Source organism: Carassius auratus, chromosome 34, assembly GCF_003368295.1.
Source record: "Carassius auratus strain Wakin chromosome 34, ASM336829v1, whole genome shotgun sequence".
In the NCBI taxonomy this organism is placed as follows: domain Eukaryota; kingdom Metazoa; phylum Chordata; class Actinopteri; order Cypriniformes; family Cyprinidae; genus Carassius; species Carassius auratus.
Window position 1 is genome coordinate 3006114 of NC_039276.1, and position 25229 is coordinate 3031342.

The 25229-nt window shown below is 35.3% G+C and overlaps 1 protein-coding gene across 2 annotated transcripts in view; it reads right to left on the bottom strand.

Annotated features, from left to right (window-relative positions):
- Positions 1-25229, bottom strand: part of LOC113052942 (STE20/SPS1-related proline-alanine-rich protein kinase) — a 51527-nt gene that overhangs the window by 16613 nt on the left and 9685 nt on the right. The window contains exons 6-15 of one of the 2 annotated variants that reach the window (XM_026217441.1): positions 23574-23683; positions 22480-22581; positions 21003-21136; positions 20422-20470; positions 20243-20308; positions 13504-13548; positions 11048-11170; positions 10270-10299; positions 7574-7630; positions 5593-5654 (exon numbers count right to left, since the gene is read on the bottom strand). In XM_026217441.1, coding sequence (XP_026073226.1) covers positions 5593-5654; positions 7574-7630; positions 10270-10299; positions 11048-11170; positions 13504-13548; positions 20243-20308; positions 20422-20470; positions 21003-21136; positions 22480-22581; positions 23574-23683 — 778 coding nt within the window. The remainder of the gene's footprint in view (positions 1-5592; positions 5655-7573; positions 7631-10269; positions 10300-11047; positions 11171-13503; positions 13549-20242; positions 20309-20421; positions 20471-21002; positions 21137-22479; positions 22582-23573; positions 23684-25229) is intronic. The other variant, XM_026217442.1, reaches the window with a different exon arrangement.

Consider the following 25229-nt stretch of genomic DNA (forward strand, 5'->3'; position numbering starts at 1 on the left):
TCTCAGATCCACTACAGCTTACAATGCTAGACTCAATCGCACACAATTCGTCTAACTAGAAAATGACACCAAAAACACTAACCTGAGGCAATAAAGTAGAAGACAGAATACTAATAGAAAAATGCATGAAAGAAATCAATATGGAAGTTGTAGAGGTTACTAAATAAACAAAAACAAAATAATAACCCAGTTTCAGAAGCATGAAGTACGACTGCTTTCAAGTGCTCAAATGTCCATTAGAGGTTGTTTGAATGTGCCTTGATGGGTAACGTTAATGTAAACAATTATTAAGTGAATGTTAACATTATGCTGATGCATCTCAGCCTGCAGTGTAAATGAACAGATCTGCTGCTGTGGGTTTAGTTTTTAACATTAATTCATCAACAATACTGAGCAGGAAAAGAGAAAACCACTCGCTGCTCATTTATTTCTTTGTTCTTCCTCACTGACTTGAATAATTTGTTGAAAAACCTGAAGGAATGTTTTATTAATTGAGAAACACTCAGACTACAGTGCATAACATTCATTTAATTTAATGTTTATGATAACATTTCACTTCACATAAAAGTATGTGTCCGTAACAAATAGCTGTTTTGTGGTTTCAAGCTATTGCAATTATTGAAATGTCATTGATCAGGCTGACACCATTCAGAAGTGAATTTATAATACCTTTTCATTTCTAATTCAAATACTGAAATACTGAATTCAAATATGAATTAAGCTAGCTAAAGTAAGCAGAATCACAATTAGAATTTAAAAGCAAGGAAGCAGCATTAAATGAATATGAGAAATTAAAATAACTATAATTTTAACGACAGACAGACAGACAGACAGACAGACAAGACAGACAGACAGACAGACAGACAGACAGACAGACAAGACAGACATCCAGACAAGACAGACAGACAGACAGACAGACAAGACAGACATCCAGACAAGACAGACAGACAGACAGACAGACAGACAGACAGACAGACAGACAGACAGACAGACAGACAGACAGACAGACAGAGAGACAGACAGACAGACAGACAGACAGACAGAGAGACAGACAGTCAAGACAGACAGACAGATTTCCTTAACATCAAGACACTCAGGATCATTAAATCTGGTCTTGTAATCTTTCAGAGTAAAATTTGTGTCTAGACTGAGAGTCGAGAAACAGGAACAGAGAGTAATGCTGGACTTAAGCATTCATTTACATGTCAAGGTTAGAATAATTACACCTCCCTTGAGCTCTCGCTCCACTTGGCCTGTTTCTGGAGAGCAAGGTCTTTGTGTACTGGATGGGGATGGAAGTGTGTGTGTGTGTGTGTGTGTGTGTGTGTGTGTGTGTGTGTGTGTGTTTTGTGCTCTATAATGAAGGGTTAGGAGGAGCCAGCAGACAGCTGTTATCACATCAGCCCAGACCATATTCCATACGGGAGTGAGACCAGCTTCTGTGCTGAGAAACTTTCCCAGACAAACTCTACGCTTTTATCTCAAATGAGAATGCAGGATAAAAAGAGTCTTTGAGGCTCATTTATATGAGTAATATATGAACATGAATGCAAAAGCTAATCAAAAACCAATTATTTTCAAATATTGTCTCTCTTTTCAAAGGTGTGCGTGTATAATAAAGCAAAAAGCCACGAGAGGCCGTTCACTGCAGTGTTTACCAAGGTTAAAGAATGGAATTGTCTTAAAAAGACAGTGCACACAAAAATGAAAATTCTGCCTGCATTTACTCACCGTCATATCATTCCAAACATGTATGCATTTGTGTTTTGTGGAATGTGAGGGGTTTTGTGTCATATTTCAACAGTGAAACACAAAGAAGATAATATGAAACATTGGAGTCCATTGACTTTCACTGTATAGACAAAAACAAATTTCAAACTATCTTATTTTATGTTCCACTTCTATGCAGAAAAATGGCATATTATTTCAGTCAATGAATGTGGAAAATACCAACAACCACAAGAAACACATCAAACTGTAAAAGACCAAAGAAATTTAAATAATTGCTATAAACTATCAATCAAATGTTTAGAATCTGTAAGAAATCTCTTATTCTCACCAGAGCTGCATTTGTTGTGAAATACTTTTACAGTTTACCTGTTTCCTATTGTAATATATTAAAAATAAATATTATTCCTGTGAGTCAAAACTGTATTTTCAGCATCAATACTCCAGACTCATCTTCAGTGTCACATGATCCTTCAGAAATCATCCTAATATACTGATTCACTGCTCGAGATGTTCATATTTTTGTGGAAACCATGATACTTCTTTGTTCAAAATTCACTGGTGAATAAAAAAGTTCAACAGAACAGTGTTTGAAATCTTTTGCAACAATGTAAAAAGCTTTACCGTTCCTTTTGATCAATTTAAAGCACCGTTGCTAAATAAAAGAATTGTTTTATTTATAAGTATTTTCTTGCACAGGTTTCATCTCTCACTCTGGCATTTCCTCATATTGAACTCAAGAGAAATGAAAAGGATTTAAAATCAGAGCAATATCTAGAAATCCATGCTCTCTCTCTCTGGAGAATTCCTCACTCTCTCTCGCCCTTCTCTCCAAGCCTCTCCACACATCACTTATTATCTTATCAAACACACACATTTTTCTCTCCGCCAGCTGAATCCCAATAAACCCCAGATTTATAGACTCATGCCAGACTCATGCCAGAGATTTCACACTGCGTTTCAATTTCAAAGAAAAACTAAATATCAGGAAACTAACGCAATAATTTTCCTTGCTAAACAAGCCACCATTGTGATCAGCCAGCCAGTAATTCAGCACTTTCATACTTTACCATAAAGGAATAGAGAAGAAAGAAAATTGTGAAATTGTACTCACCTTCCAGCCATCCAAGATGGAGATGTGTTTGTTTATTCATCAAAAAAGATTTGGAGAAATGTAGCATTGCATATTGTTCATCAATGGATCCTCTGCAGTGAATGGGTGCCGTAAGAATGAGAGTCCAAACAGCTGATTAAAAACATCACAATAATCCAACATGTAATCCACAAATCTCCTGTCCAGTTAACATCTGGTGAAGCCAAAAACTGTGCATTTGTAAGAAACAAATCCATCTTTAAGGCATTCTATTCTGGCCAAATACTGGCCGAGAGTACATAATCCACAAAAATGCCTCCTCTAGTGAGAAAGTCCACCCTCCAGTCATCAAAATCACCAAAATCCACCAACATATTTGCTCAGAATTGTTTTCACTTTTCACTGCTTGATCTGTGCAGATTTCTCTCCTGATTCACACTTTCCACTGAAAGCAATATTATGGACAGAGGATTTGCATTCAAATCAAAAGTGACCTTTTTAAGGTTAAAAACATCTTAATGATGGGTTTTCTCTATTACAAATCAATTACTTGTGGATAACAGTGATGATTTTATCAGCAGTTTGGACTCTCATTCTGACGGCACCCATTCACTGCAGAGGATCCACCGGTGAACAAATGATGGAATTTCTCCAAATCTGTTCTGATGAGGAAACAAACTCATCGGCATCTTGGATGACCTGAGGGTGGGGGACTTTTCTGCATATTTTGGGTGAACTATTCCTTTAATCCGTGTATTTGGATAACATCCCATCCAAACATTTCCAGTGCATCAGGTCTGTAGATCTACACAAGCATTACTGAGGTCCAACCTTTTCACACCACTAAAAACAAATTGAGCCAAATATTCAGATCATCCTGGGTGAATCTCAGCTTCGGACAGGTAATCATAAGAGTATGTTTGTTTATGGCTTTACCGATCAGCGCGTTCACTGATTCTCTTGTGTGTATTTACGTCAAAAATTATTTGCAGAGTTAATTAAAGTCATTTGAAATCATTTAGCAAGGGGCACACAAACAAGTCTATCCCTCGCTTTCCTACCCATTATCCTGATCCGTTCTGATGAGCCGAACACCTGCTCTCGCTGCTGACCTCACTGCGCAAATGGATGCGAGCCACTGTCTCTGTTCTCCTGCATCTGTTTACAGCAACTTCCTCTCTCTCTCTCTCTCTCTCTCTCTCTCTCTCTCTGTTCAAACTCAGATGTCCGTGCAGCTTGATTAGCTGTCCGTTTTTGCCACTGAATCAATGTTGTTTAGAAGTTTCAATGCCGATAATTGAAAAAGCCTATTCTCTCTGTCATTCCAAACTGAGGCTGTTGAGGGTAATTGGTTGAAAGACAGAAAGATTTCAATGTAATGATTAGCTGTGAACATCCCGGTGAGCCACACAACCTGTAGACCTTTTTTTCTTTGCTGATCCTGTGGATTCAGCTAGATTTAAAAAGGTAAAATGTGCGCTAAAACAGAGCACTGTACTCTTACTGGTAACTAAAACATCATTGAAACTGCTAAATATTTAGCCCTTTATGAACCACATTATGTTAAAACGAAATGAATCAGTGTGTTATCAATATGAAAAACCTATTTTGCTCCCATAATGTGACAATTTTGTGTGTTACAGAATTTTTAATGCTAAAATGTGTAACTTTTTTGGGAAGTAAGTGTACATTAGCAAAGTAAACAGGGTACATTTTTATCTCATGTTTGAGTTATATGACTATTGACCTGTGATAATCAACAAATTTTTTTTTTTTTGTATAAAAATATGCCATTTGTTGCATCAAATATCATTGTATAAACGTCATTCAATGCAAATTGCAATAATCATAATTAATAATCGCAATTACACTTTCAAGGAAATAATCGACAATTATGTCAAAAGCAAAAATGCAACAAAATCTATCATATTTTTTGAGAAAGTGTGATTTGGTAGAGAAAAACAGCCACTGTCTCTGCAATCAGCACCCCAGCATTATTAAGAAACAAGTATTGGATTTCATTAAGCAAATATGATGCAGGAATATGATTATAAATATGATTACACTCTGATGTACCTCACAATCAGGAAAAAAGATCTGCCGCTACTTCCATGTCATTTTGACTTTAAAGTCCCCATGACATCAAAACTGAATTGTATTTATTAATGGTCTTATTGTGAATGATTCATAATGGACAATCCAAATGTCATAACTTGCTCTTCCTGTAATATGACGACTGACTCGTATTTACATTCACCTTCATTCTGTTATGTAATGCTCACTTCTCACAGTCCAATCAACAGCTGACGAATGACCTCAAGTCCCGCCCTACGTTTTTCTTTGGTCGATAAGCTGCTTCACAACGCCCGCTTTAAATAAGTAAAACACAACCATGCTCTCGCAATGGTTTTGTCAAACACTCGTTTTAGCTTTCCTGGCCTTAGACGAGATCTAAGAACAGAGTCTTCTGTCTTTTGCATGGGCTCAAACACGAATTCAGGCAGGAGAATGCAAACACAGGTCAGGGTTGAAGGACCGCTTCCCACACTTAACACACCAAATGCATTAACATGATGCACTTCAACATGAGGCGAGAGACGGAGGGAAAGAGATCGTTTAAAAAGAGACAAACACTTCTACTAGCAGCACACACACACACACACACACACACACACTGTACTACCAGCCCACTTTCCAACACACCGCTCTTTCCACATAAAAGAAGTACAAAGAGGGACGGAGAAAAGAGAAACGGCTATGAGCTCGCTCACCTCAACCTCAGGACCATGTTCACTGCTCCCTGAGCACTCGAGGGATTCTCCAACGGTTGAACCTGGACACAAACACACAACATGATGGGAAGTTACTCGCTAATGTCAAAGTGCTCTGGACGTTGAGGTTAAAAGATCTTTATATGGCACGTGCCGCTGTTTACACACGGGTCACTCAGATCACTAGGATCAAGTAATATCAAGGGTTCACACAAAACAAGGGGAGTCTGCCTTTAGTTACTATGCTGCCCGCAGTTGGAATCAGCATCCAGAAGAGATCAGATGTGCTAAAACACTAGTCACATTTAAATCTAGACTCAAAACCCATCTGTTTAGCTGTGCATTTATCGAATGAGCACTGTGCAAGGTCCGAACTGATTGCACTGTATTTTCACTGTTTTGTTTTTGTTTTTTGTTTTGTTTTTTTGTTTTTTGGGGGGGGGGGTTAATGTAAAATCATTTTCTAAAGGTTTTTAAATTGATTTTAAGTAAACGCTTTAATCATTTTAAAAGTTTTAAAATTGCTTGTTTTATTTGTGTTATTTTTCTCCATGATTATTTTACTTTCTTTTATGTAAAGGATTTAGAATTACCATTGTGTATGAAATGTTCTAAATAAATAAACTTGCCTCGCCTTGAGGAAATATGCATTATGCTGGCGATATGATGCAAAATTTCTCTAGTCAGGATATCTATGTTGGCCAATTTGATATTTTAATTTGCACATTCCTCTGTTTTTATTTCCATAAAAATTAGCTCATGTTAATTGAATTTTTTTTTTTTTTTTTATTAAAAAAAATATCAGATGTAAAACTTAAAAACCTAAATGAAGTTATAAATGTCTCACTGGCAACTAAGTGAAATATAAGTTGAAGTACTACAATTCCTAAAACTGATATATAGATATATAGTTATCCTACAGCATATTACAAAGTTTTGATACCAAAATCTAATTTTTATTTACTTTTTATTAGTTAAAATGTTTAATTCACTCAGAAAAAACTATTGCAAACATTTTAATATCAGTCATTCATCAGTTATTAGCCATTTCTGAAAGTTTAACATTGGTGCATCCTTCATTTAATAAACTGGATTATTAATTTAATTGTATTTTTTTTTTTCAACATTTTTATCACAAGGCATCAGGGTTATAATACCATTAAGTAAAATTAAGTAAAATTAAAAGATGAAGCACAAGAAATAATAACTGTAAAAAAAAAAAAAAAAAAAAAAAAAAAAAAAACTAAATGTACTAAAAAATTTAATGAAAAAAAAATTATAATATTCATAAAAACGAATAGTACCGTATTTTCCGGACTATAAGTTTTTTTCATAGTTTGGCTGGTCCTGCGACTTATTTATCAAAATTAATTTGACACGACCCAAGAGAAATGAACCAAGAGAAAACATTACCATCTACAGCCACGAGAGGGCGCTCTATGCTGCTCAGTGCTCCTGTAGTCTACACCGAAAACATAGAGCGCCCTCTCGCGGCTGGAGACGGTAATGTTTTCTCTTGGTTCTAAATAAATGCAACTTACAGTCCAGTGCGACTTATATATGTTTTTTTCCTCATCATGATGTATTTTTGGACTGAAAATACTCAGGTGCGACTTATAGTCCGAAAAATACGGTATATAAATAATGCTAAAAACGCACTGCAGTGCATCATGTGACTGCCTTCTGCACAAAGGATAAATGCAGTGTTTGTGTCCGAAGTGCAGCTATGATGCATTAAAACGCTCCCTACACAGACGGCTCACTAGGTTCTGGAGCAGAGACTCTTTTCCAGATGCTGCTGTAGCAGGCATCCACTCTTACTCTTTATTTGAGATATTAAGTTGAATAGGCTCCCTCAAGGCCAGTCGGCCCCCAGGGTCGTGTTCAGACCGCCCAGAGACCAGCCGCCTCACAGCACAGAGTCTGGGACACCAAATCAAGACGAATCACAGCAACATCGTCAGAGCCGGCCGGGCCTCACCTGGGGATGCTGAATGGACAGATCCTCTAGCGGGAGACTGTTAGCATTCACTTCATCCTGCAGAGAAAAAAATGGATTGCTTAAGAGCGAAGGAAGGTACAGAAAGACATCTCTCCACCCCTAACTGTTTCTTTTCATTCCCTCCAAGGACGCTTCTTCAGTGGCAATGGGTTTTCTACAAGCTCAAAGGCTGAGCTGAAAGTCATGACGTTTGGTAATCCAGTGGGAGAATATATGAGTGGAACATGGCTACACACACACACACACACACACACACACATACACACAGACAGTAGGAAATAAGATCTGTGTTTGTGCTGCTTAATTGCCATTTGTCCAATACGGTCGAATAGGCCACACTTGTTAATTATTTAATACGCAGTTTATTAGGCAAACAGCTCAATCCCTTGATACTCTCAATTAAATGATCAGATACTTCACTCGTTAATTAAATCTATTCACAACCAGAACATAGTTAGTAGAGCCCCCTGTGTCTGTGAGATCACATTTACAGCATTTACAGTTACTAAGATTTTAGCTGTGGCAAAAACTGAAAGTCAACTTGAAACTGGAATCACGACCCATTTTACTTTTGTATATCACATACACTTCTGGTCATAGTTTAAAAAAATTTTTTTTAATGTTTTTGAAAGAAGTCTCAACAAGGTTGTTTTTATTTGATCAAAAAATACAGTAAAAAGTTTAATATTGTGAAATAATTTTACAATTCCAAATAATGGTTTAAATATATTTTAAAATGTAATTTATTACTGTTATGCAAAGCTGAATTGTTTTAAGTCCAAAATGCTGATTTTGCTGTTATTATCAGTGCTTTGGAAACTTTGTGGATATTTTTTTTTAGTGCAAAAAGATTACCGGTTACCGGGGCGTTGCTATGCGTTTCACTAGTGTTTACTGTTTTGGATGGTTACCGGGGCGTTGCTATGCGTTTCACTAGTATTTACTGTTTTGGATGGTTACCGGGGCGTTGCTATGCGTTTCACTAGTGTTTACTGTTTTGGATGGTTACCGGGCGTTGCTATGCGTTTCACTAGTGTTTACTGTTTTGGATGGTTACCAGGGCGTTGCTATGCCTTTTACTAGTGTTTACTGTTTTGGATGGTTACCAGGGCGTTGCTATGCGTTTCACTAGTATTTACTGTTTTGGATGGTTACCGGGGCGTTGCTATGCATTTCACTAGTGTTTACTGTTTTGGATGGTTACCGGGGCGTTGCTATGCGTTTCACTAGTGTTTACTGTTTTGGATGGTTACCGGGCGTTGCTATGCGTTTCACTAGTGTTTACTGTTTTGGATGGTTACCGGGCGTTGCTATGCGTTTCACTAGTGTTTACTGTTTTGGATGGTTACAGGGGCGTTGCTATGCGTTTCACTAGTATTTACTGTTTTGGATGGTTACAGGGGCGTTGCTATGCGTTTCACTAGTATTTACTGTTTTGGATGGTTACCGGGGCGTTGCTATCCGTTTCACTAGTGTTTACTGTTTTGGATGGTTACAGGGGCGTTGCTATGCGTTTCACTAGTATTTACTGTTTTGGATGGTTACAGGGGCGTTGCTATGCGTTTCACTAGTATTTACTGTTTTGGATGGTTACCGGGGCGTTGCTATCCGTTTCACTAGTGTTTACTGTTTTGGATGGTTACCGGGGCGTTGCTATGCGTTTCACTAGTGTTTACTGTTTTGGATGGTTACCGGGCGTTGCTATGCGTTTCACTAGTGTTTACTGTTTTGGATGGTTACAGGGGCGTTGCTATGCGTTTCACTAGTATTTACTGTTTTGGATGGTTACAGGGGCGTTGCTATGCGTTTCACTAGTATTTACTGTTTTGGATGGTTACCGGGGCGTTGCTATCCGTTTCACTAGTGTTTACTGTTTTGGATGGTTACCGGGGCGTTGCTATGCGTTTCACTAGTGTTTACTGTTTTGGATGGTTACCGGGCGTTGCTATGCGTTTCACTAGTGTTTACTGTTTTGGATGGTTACCAGGGCGTTGCTATGCCTTTCACTAGTGTTTACTGTTTTGGATGGTTACCAGGGCGTTGCTATGCCTTTCACTAGTGTTTACTGTTTTGGATGGTTACCAGGGCGTTGCTATGCCTTTCACTAGTGTTTACTGTTTTGGATGGTTACCAGGGTGTTGCTATGCATTTTACTAGGGTGTTTTGGGTGGTTACTAGTTGATTGTATTCTAGCCCGAACCAAAGACTCCATCCAAGTTTTTATGATATTTTAGTCTATAAACAAGTTTTTTAGTTCAGGTCCTTCTTCCAACATATGTCTGTTTTTACCCGTTTAATTTTTCTTATAAATACAGTGCAAATAAACAATATTTAACGATCAGAAAAATTATATAAAAGCTACATTTCCAACAACAACAACAACCTAAACAATGACTAAATACCTATTTAGCTACTGGTCAACACTGACCAACACCTGTACTGCTGAAAAAGTATGCCGTTTCAAAATGGAGCTTTGTTTTGTGATGAAAGACAGAATTTTTTTTCTTGCACTGATTAATCATCCACTATAAAAGGAGTAATGTGCATTATGTAACTTCAAAAGGGTCAGTTTTGATTTCATGCTGACACACTCAAAGCAGCGATGCATTACCCCACACAGCTAATTAAAACACAAACATTCTGAAAGGTAAAAACAGAGAATGACTGTAACTTACATGCTCATTTTCATCTTTGACCCTGCGTGACTGCAAAAGCAATAACAAGACAGGATTAAATTATGTTCTCGCTCTCGCATAAAGTACGACAGACAGATGTAGCTATTTGTGTGGGAGTGCAATCAGCACTTGCTCATTTGCATTCCATAATAAACAATAAACACAAGAACAACGTCTTCAGCTTCATTAGCAGCCGCTGATCTGCGGACGCTTCGCTTCGGGGGCTCTGATTGTTCCTTCCTGTCGGAGATGTTTTAGAATTATATATTCCATATTTCTAAATGAAAAAAGCCTCTCGACTTTGATCAAATGGTGTGTGTAACCTGTATGGTACAGGCAGAGCATTTATGATAAAGTATTAAGAGAGCTTGAGGTGAAAAGCATCAGAGAAGTGCATTTCTTCAAATTTCTTATGTGGGTTAAACGCAAACACATACTGAGAGCTTTATTTTTACAGTAAGGTCCAAAACATTTTAAAATAATATATTCAAGTTCAGTCATTACACAAAAAAAAAAAAAAAAAAAAAAATCAGATATTGGGGAATTTAAAGTAAATACTATATAAATATTTATAAATAAATTTGTATTTTTATTTTATAATTTTACATTTTAATTATTCAAGTCAAGTTCAGTCTTTTCATCACACAAAAAAAATCCTCACTAAAAAATTTACTTAAATAAATAAATATTTATAAATAAACAATTTTTATAAATTTACATTTTTGGGTGAACTATCCCTTTAAGAATGATGATTCACATCCTTCAAGGCCACACTTACCCTTCCATGATTGACAGCAGCCTTCCCCTCCTCACTCCTCGCATCCATTTCATCATCACTCCATTCCCAGTCTCCATCCTCGGTCTTGTGCAGATGACCACTGGACCCCGGAACCCTTCTGACCTGCAAGTGTGAACAGAACACACTGTCAATCTCACCGTAGTGTGCACACAGCAGTGACTGCACACTTTTCCAACAGATTTGGTTCTGAAAGTATTTTTCTCATTCGTTTTCTCTATGAGCATTTATATATATATATATATATATATATATATATATATATATATATATATATATATATATATATATATATATATATATATATATAAAGTAGGGAATGTAAAATAAGGAATGACCTACTCATCCCATAAGCATCAAATTAGCAATCAAATTAATATATTTTTTTTTATTTATTTATTTAAATAATTCAGAATATTTAAATATACACACCATCTAATTAAGCTGTGGTGGTAAGTTCAAAAATAATAATACATTAGTTTTTTGTAGCATTTAAGAAAATCTGATAAAAAAAAAAAAATCTTGCATTAATACTATGTATATTTAAATATTTTTGATTAATGAGCGATCAACTTAGAATATTATTTATGTTATATAAATATATAAATAAATGTATATTTATAAAACTAATAATTAAAAATATACTAAATATTTATTATTATTATTTTACAGCATAATTCTGTTAACTGTGTGTGTGGGGGGGATGGGGTGTAATATTTATTTATTAATATTATGTTAACAATAATATATTTATATAAACTGAAATCACACTGTTTACTAACTTCAGAGCTCACACTAGGACCAACTTGGTATGTTTACAGATGATTGTTAAAAATCGATTTCTCTACGGAGGAAATGAATGGCATTTGTACTTTCAGAAGCCTCCTGTTGTGTTTTACAGCGTCACGCTTCGGTATCAGCAGGGGTCAAGTGTGTCAGATATACAGCAGTCTGTGCTGGAGCTGCAGAGGGCTTATTTCTCCGAGTCAGTCAAGTGAGCTTTAATTCATCTAACGTCAAAAAAAGGCCTGCTCAGTGTCTGTATCCAGCGCTGAAATATTCCACGATCTGTTCTTTTGAGCAGGACACATCTTTTCAAACATGCAAAAGGTTTAATCTGGCCCACAACATCCAATGAAGCACAGCACATCAGAGGATCAGCTCGACTCCAGAAACCACATACCTAAATTCCTCTCATTTAGACAAGCCTTTTCTCAGTCTGGCAATCTCTAATCTGATCGGCTGGCTTTACACAATTTCCCAGGATAAGAGCACATAGGTTTTCCTATCGGTTCAGGCCAGGCTTATAAAATGAACACGGGTCACTTGCTAAAGTTTGCCAAGTTAGTGACATTGAAACTTGAAAGATGCTTGTTTGAAGCAATCTGTAGCAAGTGAATTACATATCCATTTGTTTTTTAGTTATGTATATGTAATGTTATATACTTATAACAATATACTGTATATATATATATATATATATATATATATATATATATTAATCAATTATTAAAAAGATAAATATTTATTTTAACAGTTTTCAAAGTAATGTAAATTCAATACATTTGTTTGGTATAATTTATTATGTACTATATATATATATATATATATATATATATATATATATATATATATATATATATAATATTTATGAATTAAATATAATTTATATTGATGATAAACACATTTTTATGAAAAAATAACTAGACAATACTGAAAATAATAATTTTATATTATAATAATAAATGTTTATGACAATTTTCTAAGTAACCGCAGACCTATCCTAAATTTGGTTTGATCCAAAAAAAAACATAAAAAATTACTTGATGCATTAACTAAAATGAACAAACAATGAACAATTATTTTATAATAGTAGTTATTCATCTTTGTTCATGTTAGTTCACAGTGCATTAACTAATGTTAACAAGCACAACGTTTGATTTTAATAATGCATTAGTAAATGTTAGAATTAACATGAACTAAGATGAATAAATGCTGTAGATGTATTGCTCATGTTTAGTTCATGTTAACTAAACTTGTTAACTAATGAACCAATTACTTTTTAAACAAACACTTTTCATGTCTGCCAGACGATCTCTCCTGAACTGAAGTGAGAGATTCTACACCAGACTATTCGAGTTATAGCTACTTCCATCCATTTAATCCCAGAAGCGACACACAAGACTAAAATCCTCTGGGTGTCTGTGAAATATGAAGCACTAGACTGTGGAGATCAGACAGCGTCCAATCAATGACACTTTCTGAAGATTGCTCTGTTCTGAGAGGCTATTGACCAAATCAGATTGGCCTGATCGAGGAACTCAGTCGACCTGCAAGAGGTGAAACACGGCACACAGACACATACACACACACACACACACACACATATGTCTAGAGGCGAGAACTACGAAGCGTTCTGCGAGTGAGATAACATATACCCGTTTCCCAGCATCCTCTGTGTGCTGCTTCCTCTGCTCGGGATCCTTCAAAACAACACACAGACAAACAAAGCAACAAATAAACATCAGCGCATGATGACAAACTGCTCCTGCGGCTGTGTGCTCATGAATAACACCAGTGGGTCACTCAGACACACACTCGCTCTCATTTAGGGACATTACGTAAGCTCAAACAGCCAGCGGTAAATTGCACTCTTAGAAAATGTAATGTGCAATCGAGTGTTGTGATGCAGACATTTAATTACACAAAACTAATCACTACAACACTGAAAGAGAAAAACAAAAGAACATCTATAGAAATCATATTTAAAGAAATAGCTAAATGTATTTATAAAAATGTATTCCTGCATGTATTATTTATATTTATTTATAATCATAGTTTTTTTTTTAGGGCAATTGGTGCAAATTCTTTAGCCCAGACAAATTGAAAAATTATAATAAATAAAACTGAATTTAAATTAAATGGCTTCTATGATGTTTACAATATATAAATACTTAAAAATACATACATAAAATACATAAAAAATACATAAAAGTAAATAAATACATTTATCCATATATATATATAATTGAATATATATTATACATATATATGTATGTATTATGTATTATGTGTATATATATATATATATATATATATATGATTGAAAATATATTATAATATATAATTGAATTAAAATGTATGTATGTTTGAATAAGTTCATACAGATGATGAATTTAATCTTCTCTGATGTTTGCAATTATTGAATTAAAATTAATTTAGATTTTTTTGAGTGGCTGACAGTCAAATATGTCAAGGTGGCTTTGGAGATTTAAATAAAGCAAAAAGGTCTCATTAAAAGTCTGAAATTGCAGACATTCAGTTACCAAAAACAAATCATTACAATGCTCAAAGAGAAAAACAAAGCAAAAGAACGTCTTCTTTAGAAATAATTGTAGAAATTCAAATGTATTCATGCTGCACTCGGTCTATTTCACATCTCCCTGCATCTCTATTTACTTTATCTTATATTTCTGCACTACTGTACACATACTTCATATGCTTTGGCAATACTGCAAATGTTTAGTCATGCCACTGAAGCTTTGTTTACTGAAATGAAGAGAAGAGAGAAATAAAAATGGTTTTATAGCTAGATATTCTGATTTATATTTTTAATTCAGCAGCAGGTATAACTCAGCAATCAATAACAAGAGATTATTAAAATATCAGCTAAAAATAACTCAAAATAATATGCTCCAGCATAAGAGTCAACACATGCGTCCACTGCAGAGAAGCTGCGCCCCCTACTGGACACAAACCACACCCACTCAACTTCACCTGACTGACAAAACATCCACACAGAAATAAAATCCAGTATTATATTACAGAAGAAATAAGATAAATGACTCAATCTCGACCAGGAAGATCAAGTTATATGAGATGGAAGAAATTACAGGATAAAATCTAGTATAAAATAATCAAGGTGTTCATGCATAACATCCATCACTTATTTTGCCGAAGTAATTTCAAAGTACATCAAACTGAATTAAAAATCATAGAGAATTATCTGAATTTCTTCTATGATGTACAACTGATATCAAAATGTAATAATTAATTTATGACACATGGTATTTATCATATATATTTGTGGGTCAGAAAGTCAACTATATTTAGGACGCCTTACTGGAGATTGAAAAAAACAAGTAAATCCTATTAAAAGACTAAATTAAATAATACTAATAATAATAATAATTCAATTATAATATTTTACTATTTACATTTATATTAAGACAGTTTTTTAAATGTATTTTCATATATTAAAATGTTATTAATCCTTTGTTCTATTGTTAACAAAAATAATGAAAATATATGAAAATAATGAAAACATTCAGCGGTCTAATTAACATACAGGAAGCTTTTTTTCAGGTCAAATTGCATTTAAAAAAATATTTTATTATTATATTACATTTCTGAAAAAAATTCATGGTCTACAGCAACGTTTTAATGACGCTGTCTTTAGAAAACTCAAAGGCCAAATAAAGCACACATTAAAATCATCATGATTGTTCATCACAGTTTGGCTCTAGAGGACGTCTCGGACCAAACAGTTTAAAAATTCCAAGGTCAAATATTGAAGCTCTCCAGAACCACGGCTACTAATAAACAAGTCCAATGAAAGGTTTCACAGTGAGGAGAAAGAAAGAGAATGACAAAGACGGAGCGAGGCAGAGATAAAGGAATACAGACAAGAGGAAGAGGAAGTGAGGTAAGGAAGAGAAATGGTGTTTGTCAGGACTGGTTCAGGTCAGAGAGTCCTTACATGACAGCATCTCTCTCTCTCTCTCTCTCTCTCTCTCTCTCTCTCTCTCTCTCTCTCTAGCTATGCTGACTGGATACATAATGTGGGAGTGAGGCTGGGTCACACTCACACACAAACACATCAGCAGAGAGGACAGACACCAGGTGACAGAAAGGACACACACATACTGCTGACACTGACACATCCTCCATCACAATATTCACGCGGGTCCTGATCCAATTTCATAATTCACATTTTCAGTACGCTTCACTCCAGCCTCACAGCGCAGCCGTATCTGAAACCTGTCAATCACAGCGACACACAATAATTACTCTAATGATCCTCTGCAAAGAATCCTGAGAGGACATTATGAAAGGGCTTCCACAAAAACATGAAGCAGCACAACTGTTTTCAGCACTGATAGTAATCAGAAATGTTTCTTGAGCAGCAGATCAAGCATGTGATACTGAAGAGTAATGATGCTGAAAATTCAGCTTTGCATCACAGACATAAATGACAATAGAAACCATTATTTTATATTGTAATAACATTTTGCAAGATTACTTTTTTCTGTATTTTTAATCAAATAAATGCAGCCATGATGAGCTTAAGAGACTTCTTTAAAAAAGTCTTACTGATTTTTTTTTTATTATTCAATGTATAAGAAAATTTATAATTCTGCAATCAAATAAAGCACGCATTAAAGTCATCAAATTGTACAAGTTTCATAAAAAATTTACTTGTACAATTTAGCTTCTCCAGAAAACAGATTGTGTTTAAAGAATTTCTAACTAGTTTAATTAGGGGAAAAAATACTGATTTAAACATGATTATTTTGCATTTCAGCGGCTGAAACGGGGCCAAAGACATTTTAAGCAATGCAGTTACTACCGCTGGGAGGACAGACGGTGATCAATCACCTGATAAAGCTAGAAACCAAATGTGATGGAGCCGCTGTCCTCCAGCACTTTAATCGCTGTCAGCTGTTTGTGAACATAGTTTCAGCTGATGTGCTTCCCTACTGTACCCTCACACTAACAACTCCAATATCCCAATGAGGTGCTACAAATAACATTTCAGATCTGCAATTAAACCTGCATTTCCCAGAGGTGCCCTTCCCTGAATATAACGCCTCAGATGACTGCAACTGTTGTCAAATCTAACAAGTACACATGGGCTGCGTTCCACCCAGACGACAGCCGTGCATCTGTTTCTCCCTCGCTCTCATTAATACTGTAATCCACTGAGAAGAGTCTATTACTGAAAGATCTCTCTGAGCACTTCAGACAACTAAAAAACCATCACATATCATCAAAATAAATTCGAAATTGATCTGCTGTAGTGATAATGTTTTACAAGTCAGACTCTAAATACGCCTGTGTGGTTGCGCGGTTCTCTGCCGGCCAGCTTTTGAGTGCACTCATTCGGTCACCTAGTGTGGAGTAAATCCTGTTATCAGTACAGAACACTCCTTTTTCAATGCACACAAATCAGTCGACCTAAAAAAACACTATTAAAATCATAGCACAAGGAAGTCTGACTGCATCCAAGAGTTTCTCTCAGTTCACTTGTTTGTGTAGCTGGAGAATACCTTACTTTACTCATATATACACACACACACACACACTCCATATATATATAGAGAGAGAGAGAGGCACATAATACTATTATATTAATATTAAATGTTTTGTTCTGCCTGTCACCATCATGCAAACATGAAATATCGATATACAGTAGTTGTTTATTGCATTCCACTGTTCTGATTTTCCATTGCTTCTTTCCACTGCTTCAAGTTGAACTTTTTTCTCTTAACTGTTATCAATAGCATATTGTCAACGTGACTAATTGTAAAAAAAAAAAAAAAAAAAAATGCAAATTTTTTAAATTCAAATTATGATTTGTCAATAAAAAAAAAAAGATTTTTGGCAAAATATAACATTTGAATTCATAGATAAATTCAGAAAAATCATCCAGCCATAATACAGGTGGAAAAAAAACATAAAATGTAATAAAGATCAACAGAAATCAAATAAAATAATTAATTAATTAATTAAAATGTTTTAAAAAATTAATGATGTAATATATATATATATATATATATATATATATATATATGTGTGTGTGTGTGTGTGTGTGTGTGTGTGTGTGTGTGTGTGTGTGTGTGTGTGTGTGTTTGTGTGTGTGTATTAAAAAATATTTTTTAATATCATTATTAAATATGACTTTTGGCTAAATAAACTTCTAAACTGCTTATTAATAGTTAGTAAGGTAGTTGTTTAGTTTAGGTATTGGCTAGGATTAGGGATGCATAATATGGTCATGCAGTATATGTGCTTTATAAGTACTAATAAACAGCCAATATGATAATAATAGGTGTGCTAATATGCAACTAGTAAATAGTGAAAATCGGTCCCTAACTCCCTATACTAAAGTGTTTTTTTTACTATAATTTTAACCAAATAGTCATTCTAACAAAATAGATTCAAAATGTTTAATGCAAATTAAAAATAAATATATAAATTAGTACATTAAAATAATCAAGGCAATATTTGATAACATTTAAATGTAACATTTATATGCACCAATAATACTTACTAATAAAAAGTGCATATATTTCTCATGAAAACATTTTAAAGTTTTACTTATAAATTAATAAATTAATTATAGTTTAATAAATCAGAGATGTTATTAAAACATCTTATGACTTGCAAGACGACGAAGGACTGCATCACAAGCAAAATCTTTGGGAATATTCTATATATGCACAGCATATTTGCCTCATTCTGTCGACTGCACCTCAACACAACACCAACATCCCTCCATCATTTCAGCCCATCAATGTCACAGCCTCTACTTCCACCTCCAGCGGGACATTCTGTTCCTCCTCCTTAATGAATGGATGTACAGAGCTCTTTAGCTGCCATTTCTCTCATTCATTTAGTGGGCTGGAGGTGTGGGGTGATGATAACCGCCCCTGTCTGTCCCGACACAGCAGCACTGCAGCACATGTGGCCTGCATGCAAACGACTGTTTAAACGCAGCACCCTGTTGCCTGCATTAAAGCCTATTTTTCTTCATAGCTCATCAGACATTAGGTGTCTGCTAAAGGCAGCACCTTCTTTCAGGGCCAATTAATTTTACATCATCTGTTTAGTAAGGATTTAGAGGAAAGGGTGTATTACTACATGGTGATGAAATGTAAAACATGCACACAAAAACATGCAGGAACATAATGCAGGACAGAAATGCAAATCGAAATATAAAGATGGAGAATTGGTTTAATTTAATTCACAGGAATCCAAATAACTAATAAATGGTTCAAACAAAGTGGATAGATACGTGGATGGATGGATGGAATGACTGAATGTTGGATTGGATGGATGGATGGATGGATGGAATGACAGAATGGTAGATTTGATGGATGGATGGATGAAATGACAGAATGGTATATTTGATGGATGGATGGATGAATGGATGATGGATGGATGGATGGAATGACAGAATGGTAGATTTGATGGATGGATGGATGGATGATGGATGGATGGATGGAATGACAGAATGGTAGATTTGATGGATGGATGGATGGATGGATGGATGAAATGACAGAATGGTATATTTTATGGATGAATGGATGATGGATGGATGGATGGATGGAATGACAGAATGGTATATTTGATGGATGGATGGATGAAATGACAGAATGGTATATTTGATGGATGGATGGATGAATGGATGATGGATGGATGGATGGATGGAATGACAGAATGGTAGATTTGATGGATGGATGGATGAATGGATGATGGATGGATGGAATGACAGAATGTTAGATTTGATGGATGGATGGATGGATGGATGAATGGATGAATGGATGAATGGATGGATGGACGGACGGATGGATGGATGAAATGACAGAATGGTATATTTGATGGATGGATGGATGGATGGATGAATGGATGATGGATGGATGGATGGATGGATGGTTGGATAGATAGATAGATAGATAGATAGATAGATAGATAGATAGATAGATAGATAGATAGATAGATAGATAGATAGATAGATAGATAGATAGATAGATGGATCTGCCTATACATCTATCGTTCTAAAGTTCCATATAACATTCTAACAATTAACTTAGTGGCAGAGAGAAACAAAGGATCAGGCTGAGGGACAGAGTTCATGACGGGGTCCATGCACGGCTCTTACAGTAAGAGGTAAGAGTGCATTTGGGATCTGGGCGGCCAGAGAGACACTCAGTTAGTGTTAAGAGCAGATGTCCTGCAGTGAGAAACATTACGGCTTCCGATCCCTCAATCAAAAGCAGCCGTACTGCGTAATCAATATAGAAAGCACTTTACTGAACATGAGGGCACAGAGACCCATCTGTCCTGTGGGAGAAAATACACTCAAACACAGGAGGATGAATGAGAAAGCGTTACCTTTTTGGCTCTTTGGCTTATATTTGGTCCTTTACTAAGCAGCTTTTCAATCAAGTACTCTCGATTCTACAACACAGAGGTAAGAGGGGAAAAATATATAAACACATATATCAGTGACAGACCACTGTGAAGCACTGGTTAAAGTATTTGAAGTACACAGGGAGACTATATTGCCATACCTTAGCCTTTTGGAAAAATTTACATTTCAAAAGCTCGGCTGCAGTGGGCCTGTGGAGATGAGAAACAGCACTTGATGCTGACATTTTCAGACAGGTGTACATTTCAAAACTGAACAATACTTTTTGACTTTTTTGTCCAGGGCAGGATGGGCCAATAGTTCAGATTTTAACTTGACCTAATGACATTTACACATATATATATATATATATATATATATATCCCTACTGCCTGTCCAATGTATTGACCAGATGAGACAGCAGTTAAAGAAAGTAAACAAACCAGCAATTTATTGTCTCAAGATTGCATTAGCTCATCTGTATCTATTTGAGCTACTTTGTTTGCGTGGCATTTCTTTTATTGACTGCAATTTGTCTTTAGAGAGAACAAACCAAGAGCAAATACAGGACAGATGAACTGCTATTCAATAATATACACAATTCAAATCAATATGTTTGTTTCTAGTATTGAAACTTCTGGTCATGCAAGGAAACTTTTGCAGACTGCACACCATTCAGCATTTTTGGACACAGATTTACTCATTTGTGTGAATAAATGAGGCAGGTTTGGCGATTCAAATTACCTCTTTGCAGGGTCCTTTTGAAGGCACAAGGATATAAGTTTTCTAAAAGATTTCCCATACTTCTTAAGCATCTCTTTGTCCTCAATCCCAGTCTCCAAGGTTGGAGGATCGTTCTGCAGCGTGAGCATTAAAACCTGCAAAACAGTTGGAAGACATTAGATATGAAAATAATATCTAATAGATAGTTACAGTAGATAGAACAATCGAACAACAGACCAATGGAATGAAACGTAGATGAAACGACAGATGAAAAAACAAACATTAGATACAGAACTACATATAAAACTACGATGGATGGATGGATGGATGGAGGGATGGATGGATGGATGGAAATGTAGATTGGATGGATGGATTGATTGATGATGGAATGACTGAATAATAGTTTGGATGGATGGATGGAACAACAGAATGGTGGATTGGTTGTATGGATGGATGGATGGATGGATGGGTGGACAGAATGGTAGATTTAATGGATGGATGGAACAACAGAACAATAGATGATGGATGGATGGATGGAACAAAAGAATGGTAGATTGGAAGGATTGATGGATTGATTGATGACGGAACGGCAGAATGGATGGATGGATGTATGGACAGAATGGTAGATTTGATGGATGGATGAATGGATAAATGAATGGATGGATGGATTGATGATGATTATGGAATGACGGAATGGCAGATTGGATGGATGGATGGATGGATAGATGGATAAATTAATGGATAGATGGATGGATGATGGTAGAATGACGGAATGGTAGACTAGATGGATAGACTGATGGATGGATGTAAGGAATGACAGAATGGTAGATTTAATGGATGGATGGATGGATTGATGATGATTATGGAATGACGGAATGGTAGATTGGATGGATGGATGGATGGATGGATGGATAAATTAATGGATGAATGATGGTAGAAATGACAGAATGGTAGACTAGATGGATGGACTGATGGATGAATGTAAGGAATGACAGAATGGTAGATTTGATTTATTGGATGTATATATATATATATATATACACATGTATAGAACAACAGAATTATAGATTTGTTGGAAGGAACAAAAGAATGATAGAATGGATTGATGGATTTATCTATAATAAATAGACAGAACAATAGAATGTTGAATAGAACATTAGATAAAACACTCAGCAAAATATTTCCTTTTGTATTTTAGGAAAGAAAGCCTGAACAAATCAAAGTATAAATTCTGGTAATTTTCATTCTGGATTAACTATTCTTTTAGTTGGTGCCTGCTGAGCCTGGGACGATGGATGACTCTGTAAAACCACATTAAATACGGTTCATCTGCACAGGCTTTGCTTTCATTTAGTACACATCTGTAATATCAGCACAGCAGCACAGACAAATAAAATAAATCACCAACACTTGATTAAATTTGCGTAACTGCTATAACTACATATGGAAAAAAGGTATGTTTTCTCAAACACACATGAACAGACAGTCTTTGTGTTACCTTCATAGGGGGGTAGCGATGATAAGGCGCAGAACCTGTCGCGAGTTCAATGGCAGTGATTCCGAAACTCCAAATGTCAGCTTTGAAGTCGTAACCCCGTACCTGCGGTCACATGACATGCTAGCAGATCATCAGATGATGGGATGACAGACTATGACCCACACCAATCATTAACAGATGGGTTTTTTCTATACCAGATATTCAATTATTAAACAATCTCTATGATCTGCACTAAAATAGTTGAATGGTTATAAATCATTCATAGTATCGAAAAACTCATAGAAACAGTCTAGCTGTTAACACTCTCATAGTGCCAAGATCAATCATATTTACAGTAAGATGACAGATGCACATTGCTGGAGTGTATTTCTTCTTAGGCAGCAACTTTGCTTTAACTAATTGAGTTAGCATATCTGTGATTTAACCGCATGATACTTAAATCACAAAAAATGAACAGAACACAAAAATATTGTGCTGAAAAGATAAAGCAGCACAATAGTTTTCAACAGTCATAAAAACAAGAAATGTTTCTTGAGCACCAAATCAGCATAGATTGATTTCTGAAGGATCATGTGACACTGAAGATTGGAGTAATGATGATGAAAATTCAGAATTCCATCACAGGAACAAACTACATTTGAAAATATATTAATAATTTTTGATCCAATTAATGCAACCTTGGTGAGCAGAAAAGAGTTCTTTTAAAAATAAGTTATAACAGTAGTGTAGGTTCAACTATTTTGTATTAAACTTTTCAGTTTTGAATGAATAATGATTATAATCAACATTTCTCTCTTTGTCCACTGTCTTTGATGGGTTTTGACATTGCAATGCATTATGGGATTGCCCCGTGTCTTATAACAACACATCTAATGCTGCTTTAGTTTTAGCTTTTATTTAGGCCAAAACAGAATATCTTAGTATTAACTAAACTTCTACAACATCCTTCATGTTGTTTTTGTTTTGTTAAAGATATATTTTTTAGCGTTTTTGCCTTTCTTACCATAGGACAGTTTAGAGCTGACAGGAAGTGAAAAGCTAGAGTGAGAGAGAGAAGGGGGCGGGGCTTAAGTTGGTCCTGTGAGTAAACTGACCTGCTCCATCACCTCTGGGGCCATCCAGCACGGGGTCCCCACAAATGTTTTCCTCACTTTGTGTCTAGTGACGTCTCCACCGGTGGACAGAAAAGCACTCACTCCGAAATCTGTAGAGAATGATTAAAAACCTCATCATACCCTCAAATAACATCTACTGCAAAATCAGTTGACCGTTGAAGAGTAAATGTTTGAAATGAAAAATCTGACATACAGTCTGGTAAATTGGTCGTACAGTCTCATACCACTGTGTATAAAAGTCAGTGAAAATATAATATCCAAAAAAATATGACAATTAGATGTGAACTATGATATTTGGACAGAGCAACCTTTTGAAAAGACTGTGTGTCTATATTTTACAGCTTTATTTTCATTTGTGTCAAACATCTACTGTGCTTTCACAGTACAATCAGAAATATGTGTGTGTGTGTGTGTGTGTGTGTGTGTGTGTGTGTGTGTGTGTGAGTGAAAGAGAGAGACAGAGAAAGAGAGAGAGAGAGACCTTGTATGTTTAACCTGTTAACTGTCACCCGTCCGCTCTGTGGGATGCCTACATTTACTTCACTATATTACAATTAAATCGAATCTAATCTTGACAAACTATATATCATAGGAAAGGTCTAAGACTCCCACATATATATTTTATCAATGTTTTTTGTTAAAAATTATGTAGGAAAAGTAATAGATTAATTTATGACAAGAGTGCACCCTCAAAAATCTACATTATAACAGGAATTTTGAAAAAAAAAACAAGACTTCTTTGTTGCCTTTTTCTCTATCACATTTTAGAAATCATGAGAAATTATATATCAACTGAAAACTTAAAATCTCAAAATGCATCCTTTAACACCCATTTTAAAATCAGACATTGCATTACCATGTAAAAGGTACATCAATATCATGTTACAAAATGTTTTCATTCATGAATAATAAAAATTTAAGTTTGGATCGTGCACTACAAAGTCAATATTCAAAGATATGAGTGACAGTTAACTGATTTGAAGCACAATCTGAACAGAGGAGAGCTAAGGTCACTACTGTAAACCCTGTTACATAAAACTGATCAATATTCTAGAACTCAATCAGCCAGTTTCCCCCAGGGATGGAAAAAGCCCCATTTCAGAAATCTAACACTTCTCCACACTACGATCAGTGTGGCTCAGGCCTGAGTTTCTGCTCTGCTTTATGTGCTTCTAACACACAAATTCATGAAACAAAATTAAACAGAACAAAAGTGGGGAACATATTATCTTTTAATAATCAAACCATAATTAAAAAATTTATTGGCTTTACGGACTCATTAAATCACTGCTAGGTTATTGCTTTTACAGTTAGCATAATTAAAGCTAATTACCAAGGTTTATAAAGCAATATAATCTCTCTGAAGGCCCATAACTCTTGCTTTTTAAATTGACAACCAATATTAATTAAAGGATTTTAATTTTAAAATGATTTTTTTAAAGAAAGCTTAATTACATCATGGCTATAAATAACTTCTTAAAGAGCTGAAATAATTATGCAACTGAATCAAGAATACATTGGTCAAAATCAATTAAGAGTAACAAAGAATTAAAAAATATTCTGTGTCATAAATATGTATTCTGTGTGTGTGTGTGTGTGTGTGTGTGTGTGAATTATTATTTTTTATATTTTTTT